Source organism: Pangasianodon hypophthalmus, chromosome 1 (genome assembly GCF_027358585.1).
Source record: "Pangasianodon hypophthalmus isolate fPanHyp1 chromosome 1, fPanHyp1.pri, whole genome shotgun sequence".
NCBI lineage: Eukaryota > Metazoa > Chordata > Actinopteri > Siluriformes > Pangasiidae > Pangasianodon > Pangasianodon hypophthalmus.
In genome coordinates this window covers 25,739,491-25,752,041 of record NC_069710.1, presented here as the reverse complement: position 1 = coordinate 25,752,041, position 12,551 = coordinate 25,739,491, and the positions used below count along the sequence as shown (strand labels likewise).

General features: G+C 37.9%; 1 protein-coding gene across 2 annotated transcripts in view; it reads right to left on the bottom strand.

Moving 5' to 3' along the window:
* Positions 1 to 11,995, bottom strand: part of efna3b (ephrin-A3b) — a 94,224-nt gene extending 82,229 nt beyond the window's left edge. The window contains exon 1 of one of the 2 annotated variants that reach the window (XM_026944715.3): positions 11,112 to 11,995. In XM_026944715.3, the coding sequence (XP_026800516.1) occupies positions 11,112 to 11,218 (107 nt within the window). In that variant the 5' untranslated portion in view covers positions 11,219 to 11,995. The remainder of the gene's footprint in view (positions 1 to 11,111) is intronic. The other variant, XM_026944714.3, reaches the window with a different exon arrangement.
* Positions 11,996 to 12,551: the final 556 nt, after the last annotated feature.

Genomic DNA, 12,551 nt, shown 5'->3' with positions numbered 1-12,551 from the left:
AAGAAAGGTCTATAGAATCTAACAAGATGTCTTAAAAGATTAGTGTACTTAGACGAACATGTGCTTTCTGCTTTGCAGGCTTTACATATCGCAAATTGACTTAATGGTGCCATCTTTTCCATATTTTTAATGTAAGGCTGTCTGGTAAGGGTGTTTCTTAAATAGCACATAATTTCTAGAATTTTCCTGTCCTTCTGCCATTGTTTAGCTAATCATCCTCATTTGTCAGGATGCTGAATGCTGCAGTATGACACAAAACACAAATTATGTCAGGAAATACAGAAAATGTTCATGTGGTTAGGCTGAACAGCATAAACATGAATTCATTTAGTTCCTAATAGTACTGATTCTTTGTAGTGCACATGCATGTAATGGTCTGATTTACATTCAAATGCTTTGAGAACAATGGTGTGGAAGTGATTAAGTGAAGAATAAATCGAATGGATGAACTGTCACAACCCTCACACAGAACTGCTACACATTTATTGGTCAAAAAATTAGTAAAGACCAAACTGAACTATACAAATCCAGAAACAGACATGACACATGCACACCTGAGAGGAAGTAGCTGATTATCACATGGTGTTTTGAACTCATACTACAGAACACTGAAATGAATAAATAAATGTTAATGGTGCTGTAGTGTGAATAATAGCTGTCAAATAGTGAGATGGAAGTGAGAGTAGGGAGAGCCTTTTTTTGCTAAAAAAGACAGATGGAGCTCCTATTAGAGCAGAAAAGGTGCAGTCTTTTTTAGGTCCTGGTGTGTGGTTTTCATAACCCACTCCCGAGCCTTTTTCAGGTAAACCTTTAATCACTGAATCACGGTTACATCCCTGATTACTTGTTGTGTTAAACTACAATGGTAGATTACTTATTGATTGGACAAATGGCATGAACGAGGGAAGAAAAATAAGGGTTATCCACAAGCAAACACACAACAGTTATACTCGGACACAATGCCTTTCTCTCTCTCTCTCTCTCGTTTCTCTGTGCACGGTGTAACTAGGGCAAGCTGAGGTAAGAGTGTGTCATCACGACTGGAATATAGTTAGTGAGAGAAAGCACACACACAGACTATAGATAACATAAAACACACAAAACATACTAATACTGCACACAGTAGCACCTATTTTCTATGCCGTCACTACGCTAAATTCTCTGTATGCTGTATACAAGGTGATACACACATACACATACTGCACTACTTACAGTGGCACATGCTGTACTGACAGTATTTTGCCCATACACTATTTGCTCATACTGTTATTGGAATGCCATTTTATTCTGAATGAAATCAATAAATATGCCTATGTTATAAATAATTAAACGAATAAATGCAGCAAAAATATATAAATAAGTCAATACAGTGTGAAATAATTCAAGACATTAATTGTACCGAACTCATTATTAGAAAATATTACTTCATCATACTTTTCAAGATAACTGTCACATTTCAGGGTTTATTTTTATTCTCTCCCACCTAAACACCATTTTCTCACTAATTCTCCTCAATTCTCCCCTTCATATGACCAGCTACCAGTCACATCTTTTCAAACTACTGCTCATGCTGCATCACTGGGCAGAGTAACACACTTGAGGGAAAAAAAAGCGCTATCCATCCTCTTTCGCATACATGAGCTCACAGATGGACAGAAGTGGCTGGCATCGCCGTGAGTGACAGGAGAGAGAGAGTGTTCCATCCCTCCCACCCAGAGATCTCAGCTAATTTTACTGCCTTGGACTCCTGACCACGGATGATTTAATTTGATTTTAATTTCATAATAATATTTTTTTTTTATTTCAAAATGGCTTTTTTCAAAAGATTACTTTTATTTCATAATGCCCTTCTTCATTTCATAATGCTACATGTATTTCATTAGGACTGTTGTAATCTGTCAGCCAACACCAGTGGGGTGGGGTGAGAGAAGATCATTGGTTGCTCACGCAACATTCTCCAACAAGCCGTTCTCCTCTGAGCCGTGCTGGCTGACACACCAAATAAATCTGCAATTTCTCAAGTTGACCAGACAACACAAATGTGTGAGCATATGATCCAAAATTTCCAGAGGCAAATGTCCCACACCAGTGCTTGAGGAGATTTCCTCATGGGCATCTCCAATGGTGCTCAGTCAGTCTCAAATCAATGACTTCATCCTTATTGACTATATCTTAAGGAGCACTTATCCACCCAAGAATTTCTAACAAATGTACAAATACGGGTCAAAATAGCAACAGCTGGTAAAGCATGTCTATCTGTTTGGTCACCTAAAGAAAGCATCGCATTTCAGAGCTCACTGAGGTCTCCCATGTGGTTCCATCTGCCTGAAAGCTAGCATAACTTTGCCACACAACTTCACTAGCAGGTAGTTTCGTGCTAAAAATGTACTGCCCTCTCCAGACACAAATAATCGATAGCAATAGATTAACCAATCATGGAACAGGTTCAGTCTCATTTTTGTTGAATGAAATAAATGTGTCATTATGAACTAAAAAGTCTCTTTATGAAATGAAAAAGGGCATTATGAAATAAATGTAGGTTTCTTAAAAAGCCATTTTAAAATAACTGTTATTATTGAAATGTGACCATGTTATTATGAATACGAGTATGATGAAATAAAATTTTATAATAATTAGTTTATTATTAAATATTATTTATTTATTGAATTATTTCAGAAAATATTGATTCATCTATGTATTTATTGCTGCATTTATTCATTTTATTATTTGTTATTTCAAAGGCATATTTTTTAATTACATTTTGAATAACATGGCATTCAGTAAACAGTTTTTAAATAGAAAATCAGATATTCTAACATTTATTTGTTTGTTTGTTTGTTTGTTTGTTTGTTTGTTATTTTGCTTCTCTTTTTCCTGTTACAATGTCAGTGTCAGGGTTGTTACAGTGTTGCGGATTCATGGTATCAACAGTTACCTGACAACTTTTCCAAAATACTGATTAAAATATTTCCATTTATTATCCTCTACCTGTTAATTTTTTTATCTGATCAAATTCCTTATGGCTAGACATCCCAAATATTTCGCAGTCCCTCCCTTTGGACTTCCCCAAAATCACACTAGAAGTCATACATCCTCCATTCCTCCATACAGGGGATGTGGACTACCTGAAAAGTCTTCAGCTGTGTGATCTGTTACTGTTGTAAACATGCTACATTGCTACCTCTGGTGCCACTCCTAGCATGTCTGTAACTTTATCATAAGCGACAGTTCAGAAGAACCAGAACTAAATAAAACAACACCATGTTTGGATAAGTAGCACTGCACACTCTTGCGCTGGTTAGATTTTATAACAATGGTGTGATAAATACTGACAATGTAATAAATATTTCCTTTAATCGTCACCATCGGCTTCTTGTGGATTTATATGGCTGATTAATACCGGAATACAGGCAAAAACACGTCTGAAAATTTCATCCATATCAGCTGCCAAGTCAAATTCCAAATATTATTTATACCAATAATACTGACTCTGATTCTGAAATGCTGGTTCACACTTCGACATCCTCGCTTCCCTCACAAATCGCTTCAAAAAATGTCAACCTAGAACTTAATCAAGTGTCAGCCTAAATCATTTCTCTCTTCATGACAAATCCTCCTACTGTATCACTTACAGCAGTCCTGCTCTTTAAACAAGGCCTCTCAACAATTCAGCGATGAATTTAGCATTTTGATGAGTGCATGCCTTCTGACTTCCATTACTGAAATATCGACCTCACTCTCTACCTGCTGATGTTTTTGACTGAAATTTCCCTCCTATCATTGATCCGGCAGAGTGCAACTACATAATCCTGTAGACATCTTATTAAAGTCAATTATGCCTAATTAAATTTCACGTCCTGTTGTGCGCCCACTGCGCCGCGTCTTTAGCATGAAGACTAACGCTGTCTTCTCTGTGAGGTCTTTTAAAGCCAGATGTTACAGAAGTGTCTACTTCACTGTTTATGCGCCAACCTCAAAGAACAGGATATATGAATATATGCGGACAGATCTGAGCCATAATTCATATTTTCTTATGAACAATTCATTTGTTTTATTGATGGTATTTCTGAAAATTTGATATGGTGGATAATGTTATTGCATAGTTGCAGAGTACAGTTACAGTCTCAGTTTCTGGGTTTGGCAGCCAGTGAGAGAAAGACTTCACACAGAGACTTCTATGACCTAGCATAATTAGAGCTAGCTTCATTAAGTTATAGCATGTGTTTAAATTGGACGAACAACAGATTAAAAAGTTTTCCTCATAAAATCTTCTTCTCAGGGCAAAAAGGAGCATGATTATTTATATTTGACAACCAATGAAATTAGAGAGCAGGTGAGATTTACACCAGCTTTAAGTCCTTCTGAATTAATGAGAGTCTGAAAACTGTCTGCAATTCAAGAAAACACCAGCAATACAAAATTTTGATGTGAAGGATTACAACTTTCATTTGGTTAATATTTGAAAGCAGAGATGGCATCAGTTGCATCTTCACTGTCATTAGTTATGTTTTAAATCATTTACAAATGTATTATTCTAGGCAATCTTTAGTATACATTACTGTCTAGTGCTGTTCATACTGAAATAAGAACAAATGTACTATAGTAAACAGACTAGCATAATGTGCTCCATTTGTGAAACAAATGAAGCATGCAGAATGGATACTGTTTGTGCTAATCTGTCCCATCATGCAAAGGGCTCGGAGCAGATAACAGACAAAACTGCATCTGTGGCACTGCTTCTGTCTCCGTCTTAAAACTGTATTTGTTAATGAACTGTATACTACACTGAAACTTAATGAGGCACTCTTGTTTACATCACATGCATTTTAACAACATGTATTTCCCTTAAGCAGCAAACGCTTAGTGTTTGAATTTGATAATCTTCACTTTTAAAGTGACTCTCCACAGAAAAATCTGTTGTACATACTGATCATGTAGATCTAAGATAAGCAGTATACAACATAATTTTATTTGGTATTTGGTTTTAATATACGATTTGTGAAAGCTGATCTTTCCCTAGAAGTTTAGTTTGTAAACGATTCGGTCTTTTTGAAAGGGTCGCTAAGGTGAATGAATCAGTATCAGTCACTGAGCCATTCCTAGTTCAGCTGCTGCCTGCAGGCTTCATAATTGCAAAGCAAAACATTTCAAAACTTATCAACAACTGACTTCATGAATATTAAGCAGAGATTTTGCGGTGATTTATGTAATATGTTTATCTGCCTGTGTTTTTTTCAGCATCTGTGAATTGTGTGAGTGTGTACCAAACCTGATTCGCAGACAGTGAGTCAGTGAATTCTTTTGGACTGATCTCCATGCCTCTCTTATTCAGCGGATCGGTGTGTATAAATTAACGAATCTCTCTATCATGACCAAGATTTGCTCTTCTCACTTTCAGCAGGTCAGTGTGTGAATCAGCAAATCTTTCTGTCATTAATTTTTTAAGCTCTATCTTATCTTTCAGTGTATTTTTAAACATTCATGAATTGTGTAAGTTGTATTTGCGAGTGTGTGTGCCTAACCTTATCTTCTCCTCAACCTCTTGAGTCTTTTGGTCAAGCCCGAGATTCACACTTCTCTTGTTCATCGGGTCAGATGAGTTCAACAAGTACCATTCAGGCTTTTTGTTTTGGGTCTACGCTGGAGGGTTCCGGTGTATCAGTGCATGTAATAGTAATCTATGCTTGGCTGTGTGAAAAATAATTCTTCTAAACACAGACATATGAGCTTATTATAAAATAACAGAAAAAAGTAATGGCTGTTTGCTGTCTGCCGTTGACGATGGCATGATCGTGCTGTACATTTGAGTGAACTACACAATTGAACAAATTGTTGAATGAATCAGTACATTTAACTAAATGGATTCAAATGACCCGAGTCACTGAAAACGTTTCATCTCAAATTCCCTGAACACACCTCCTCTCCATTTACATTCATTCCCAATATGTTCTTGACCAATATGTTCTTTGACATGTGCCCTTGTAGATGGTAAAAATGGGTCACGATAAGAATGTAAATGGAACAAAAGTAAAACAAAATGTAATAGTCAAGAAGTGTGGTGTGTCTGTAATTTGATTTGAATTTGATTTTTAAGCCAATGATATAAAGCAACATTTGCAAGAAAATGATATTAACAACAAAAGAACTATTAATAATTTTTTTCTTAATTAACATTACTTTGTTATTATGTTAAACATTTCATGCTACAGTTCTTGCATATTGCTCAGCTCTGTATGGGCTTCGTGCTCGGGTGTAGCTCTCTCTGTGTCTCAGTGTGTGTGAATATGTGAGCTAGGTGGGTTATTTAGTTTATTGTCTCTCTCTGTTCTTCCTAAAATTAGTTTTTAAGCATGGGTTTACTCAGCCAGTCTTCCCATCGTGGCAAGAAGGTTAATCTTTCTCACTTAATATTTGCTACCCAGGTATACCTCTTTTTTTAACCATTTCACTAACTACTATGAAATATTCAATAACTACAGTGAAAGTAATAGAAATTCCTGCCAACATGTCCTGCAACTTTAAGGGATAAAGAGTAAGTGTTACAGTAACTGTACCAGATGAAAAAAAAAGAATATCGCATTTTTACACTGAAGGACTGAAGGCTAAGAGCAATCCTCCTCTATTAAGTTTATTAAAAATTATTCCTGAAACCAATAATTTGCATTAAAAGCTATCCGAATGTGTAGTTGTGTTGTAGTTAAGATGCCGTACATTTTCTTCCTGTTCAACCCCTAATTTGAATGTTTGAAAAAAAAAATCTAATTTTAATCAAAATAATCCATCTTTGTCTTATGCTGTTATCCATCACTAAATTGTACAATAAAATAAACAGGCAATAAAGATGGGTGACAACAAGAATATAAATTTAAAAAAGTAAAAAATTTAACACTCAAGACGTCTGGCGTGTCTGTAGTTTGATTGTAATTTGATTTTTAAGCCAGTGCTGTAAAACATCAACATTTTGCAAATTAAATCCAAGCTGGATTTTCTGAATCCAGTGTGTTGATGTGTAAAACAGTAATGCTTGCTATTATTTTAAGAGCGGCCTTTAATTATATAGCCAATGAATAAATTTTACTCAAGAATCAGGGTACTAAACTGTACCTTTCCTTGTCACTGCCATGGTGCCTTTATGAGTACATGCTTTGTACCTTTAGTATGTAACTTGTACCTGAAATTGTAAAAATAGTGTACCGTTAAAAGGATTAAAGTTGGAAAATTAGTAATTACTAATTTAATTACTAATAATTACTTTTGAGAAACACATAGTATGCACCTTCATAAAAGAATGAATCCCACTCCTGTAACAAGGAAAGATACAGTTTTGTACTTTTTTTCTGAGAGTGTAGAGAGGGCGCATGATGAACATGAGGAATGCAACGTAGCTCAAATGTCTTCATTCACATATTCTGATTTGGGTTCTTGACTCTGGACATTTAAAGACATTAGTGACATCTGTTAGAATTTGGCACTGAACTTAATTTTTAAAATCTTTAAGATTTCAAATAGAATTTGGGCAAGATTTTATTGGGATCATCTACATTGTGACAAGTAATAATTGTATATAATACAGTCATAATGATAATAATAATAATAATAATAATAATAATAGACTGCTGAAATCGTACAATCTAAGCCTGGCATTATTATGACATTTAATGTGGCAACAATATATAGTATAAATAGTACGCTAAAGAAAGTGTAAACGTACAAATTTTCCTTATAGCTGATGAGTTAACCCTGGAGATAAAATCCTACAAAAACAATAATGTACAAACAAATAAATCTGGGTTAGTGACTTTGTCAGAAATATGGTGTACATTTTACAAAAAAATTTAAAAGTGAAAATCTTGCCCTTTTACATCAATGTCTATCCTCTGGGCTGTGAACGGAAGAAAGATATTAAGTAAGAGTTCCTCCGATCCCATGGCACGGCCCCTCTGCTCAGCTGGAGCATATGTATTTAATTTGATCATGATTTTCGTCTAAATTTGTATTCTGCCCCGGGCTACTGCATTAATGGTGTGGCCAGCACCACCTGCAAACTAGGGCAATATCTGCATTATTTCTTACACGTTTAGGAAAGAAACCAAGACGATGCACACATTTACATATACACAAAGACACAAAGATGCATACCTCTGAGTTATTATATAAGTAGTCTGTCACAGATATGCTGGGCTTGAAGTCATTTCAACTTGTCTGAATGTCAAGTGTGTGTGTGTGTGTGTGTGTGTGTGTGTGTGTGTGTGTGAGGAGAGAAGGAGAGAGATGGAATTGTGGAATGGTGACACACTGCTAACACATTGGGGTCACGGTGAAAAACGGCTGAAGAGGAAAGAAGGGGAACAGAGAGGAGGAGAGACAGACGGAGACTCCCAGGGAGTAACACTGTGCTGGAGAAAAAGGGACTGAGGGAGAAAGAGAGAGAGAGAGAGCTGTGAGATGAGAAAAGCAGGACTTTAGTGCTATCTATTATCTAATAAACAAAATAGATGCTAGCAAATACATAAATCTATGTCTTTTAAGTATTTGTTTTAGCGTGCTGCACTTTTGCTTAACATTGACAGCTGATTCAAGGCAAAATGCACTTCAGATAGAGGTGTCAGTTATGGCACTGGCAAGTGGCCCAGCCACATTTAAGGTTTTCACAGCATCTGGAATCAGCACCAAAAATAAGTCAAACGCAACCAACCATATCGAATGCTTGGGTGACCTTTCAGTTTTAAGTAACTTGCATGTTTTGGTCAACATCATACCTGAAATATGACCGTATAAATGTTGAGCTGTGGCTGTGTTTTGGCAGGCTGGTTCATTCCATGGTGGTATGCGGCCTGGATGAATGTGGTAAGTGTGGCTTGGCATCAGGCCATCACTCATTTACTATCTGGGATTATTCCTATTAAGGCTGAGGCCCATGCTCCATTCTGAAGCGATTATGACAGAAATTGCCACAGTGAGAACACTGAATGGTCCCCCTGTTTTTGGGTTAAAAATTCAAAATTAACAAACATCATTTTTTGAAGCTAAAGTGATCTATTAGTGTCTCTGTTAAACAAAAGAAAAGATGAATATAAAGTCACTAGTCTGGTTCATCTCTGAGTGTACTTTGCTGAGCAATCAGTCCTGCTAAAACATATTTCTAGTTTCCTAAAAAGTAAATCTATGCAGACAAAAGATTTACATCCCTCCTCTTTTTTTATTTACCAATACACATCTGTACACCAATGCTGTCATAATATAATTTGCATAGGTTAGTCACAGCCTGTGCTCTATTATTGTCATAGTTACATAACAAACAGTTGACTTGACTAGCAAAAACTCTGCTACACAACCATAACTTTAAACAAAAAAAATCGCAGACCCCCTCAGTACAGATTTATTTTGCAAACTATTAAAAAAAGCAGGTACATTACTTAAACGTGTACAATAATATTTTGGCTATTTGTGAGAGCCAGACAGTTTACAGACGTAATGATTTTGATAATAGTGTGTCATGATTTCCACTGCTGTAACAAAATGTAAAAAATCGTGAACCTCCTGGCTGGTCTTAACAAATCCCTGTGAGTCCACAGACCTCCCCATGTATCTATAGACTGATGTACAAACTTAAAAGGTGTACAATTATGTGCAAAAGTGTAAATGCTAGGCTCAGTAAGTATTAACGTATGGGTGTTTGATACACCGTTGATGCCCTGTGCTAGTTACGTAATCTCCTTTACACTGTATTACTAAAACAATAAATGTTAAAACAGCAAATTGGCTTTAGTTATTCCTGTAGATTTTTTCCCGCTGTTGCATACAAATTCGTAAGCTATTGCATGTGACCTGAGATAGCGACTAAAACATGGAACCTGTACAAGTGTTTACCTGCTGCAACCAAATTTTTGCCTGCTTTATTTTTATATATTTTGTACTTCAATTTGACCTACGGTTAGAGGTGAAGTCAGTAGTTGTCCCTGCCATTTTTCCATTCAGCGTAATAACAACCAATTTCAAGGGCCCATTATTGTAACTGTTTTTCGTCACTTCAGTTTCAAACGATCTTACAAATGGCTGCCGTGGATCTTTCACCTTCTGCCCCTCGAAGGCCACTGCGCAGGCTTCAGTCGTATAATGGGTTGTGCCGCAAGGCTGAAATATAAAAACTTATCCTAACTGTACACTCTGATATCATGGTTATAAGTACACTACAACTACATGGGGGGTATTTTTTCAAGATATCCTGGTATCTGCTCCAACCTCATACTTCCACAGAGGAGAACATAAATCCATGTAACACTACAGCATTCAGATTTATCAGATAAACTGACAGTGTCTTTTTTTTGAAAATGGACACTCTTAGCCTTTAGTAGTTTATCAACGTATGAAAAGCTTTCCTCTTATTTTCATTTGTTCTTTTAAAAAGCATATATGGCTGTAATCGCAATAGTATGAAGGAGTCACATTGGTGTACTGTAACATCCCTGAGTCCTGTCTAATACTTGATGCAGAAGAAAGTCTTGTGTTGATGTATAGAGAAGATTTTAGCACTGAGTTTAGCCTACATAACTGAGAGGATTATTACTGACATGAAAAGATGAAGTAGGAGTAAAATTATAAAAATAATTCTGTGTATTCATTATTCAACCTGCTACACACCTTTTTGTAATGAAGTAATGTATCATGAATCCACACACACACACACACACACACACACACACAAGCTGATATATAGCCTACTATGCTCTGTGGTTTATAATGTTAACAAAAAAAGCAACAGTCTCAACTAACAAAAAAGTGGCAGCCTAAATGTTGAATCATTTCTTGAACATTTTATATTTATGGCCGAGAGAGAGAGAGAGAGAGAATGATATATTGAATAACGGCACACCTGTTTGTGGTGAAGTGTTTATAACGTTAGCCACACAGCTAACCCGGACCTTATGTCACAGGTAAATTAGCCACACAGCTAACCCGTAGTTTATGTCACAGCTAAATTATTGTCATATATTGTGTTGAAAAACATTGTTTGCCAATTAAATAAAAATAAAAACATGTCGTTTATAGTGAAAGGTGTCGTTTCAACTCCGCACCGCTGTGTATACTCGTTTAAATGAGAGAGTACTTACTGGATGTTGGAGCTGTTCCAGTGCACCGCGTGCCGGCTCGCGCGCGCCAGGTAAAAGTTCGCACAGGTGAGCGCGAGCAGAAAGAGCGCGAGCGCGGCGAGCGCCATAATCCCTTCTTATCAATATGTCTCCCTTCGACCCGTCTCTTTCTCTGTGCGTGTGTGCGCGCGCGTCTCGGTCCGGTCTCTGCGGGTCCCGTCACTCACAGCACTGACACCACCATCCCGGGCGTAAGAGAAAAAAGGAAAAGGGAGCGCGACGCAAAGCACGCGCTCAAACTGCGACCACGGTGACGCGCGTGGACTGTGCATGCGGCGCGTAAGGCAGAATCCATGGCAAGCACCGCGTCCCCATGTCTTCCCTTTCCCTTTAAAGCAATCCTGCGCCTGCAGAGAGCTGAGAAGCCCGCGTGCTCGCGACGTGTCGGGATGGACGTGGGATGGAGGCTACGCTGACCGGATGCTTGACATTGATAAGAAAAAAAGTGTCCCCTCGGAGGACAGTGCAGGAGAAGACGCTGCGCACGAGCACGAGCCAAGTGAACAAAGGCGAAGAAGCGAAGAGACTCCGTTTGCGGGTCTGAAAACTATATGTTACTATGGCGTCGTTATTATTATTTTTTTTAATGATATATGCTTGATTAGACTATCTGATGCTCTCCATCGGCGATGATGCACGTTTCACACTAACGGAGATGTGATGAGAACAGGTCCTCGTGCGAGTTTTATTCGCCTCCCTCCAACCGGCCCGAGCATCAACTAGCCTCAAGTTCTCTCTCTCTCTCTCTCTCTCTCTTTGTGTCTCTAGCGATTCGGTAGGCTGTGCTCGTGCGTCTTGTAGCTCCGCCCCCGCTCGGTATAAACAGCCCCACGTCCTTCAGCATCAGCTACCTTAAAGCCGAAACGAGGAGACAGGCTCCGTCCCAAATCACACAAGCCTGCACTAAGTCCATCAAATTACAACGAGATATACATACATATATATATATATACACACTACACTATTGTAACCAATGGCAGCCTAAGCTGGTGCAATGTTTTCACATATTTGGGACAAAGCCCCAAACTTTCTTTTAATCTAAACTAGTGACTCCATCTTTTATAAAAACAGGCCTTTGAACAGCCTACATCCCACAATCCCATATGCTTCTGCTTCTAGCACCCAGAATATGCACAAACTGATGATTTTTGCACCCAAGCGTTTAGTGCGGTTCCTAAACGCACACCCCATCCCCGCCCCTTCAGCATGGGTAAGTCTGGTGTAATACAGTGTGATTATGGGAAATCCTCTTAGGCGAGTAAATTGATTCTCTCCTCTCTGCGCTCCCCAACTCATCTGCATGCAGGGTGTGGAATTGATGGTTAATGCACCTGTGATATGGAGAGCGCGCACACACGCACACACACACACACACACACACACACACAAACACTCTACTAC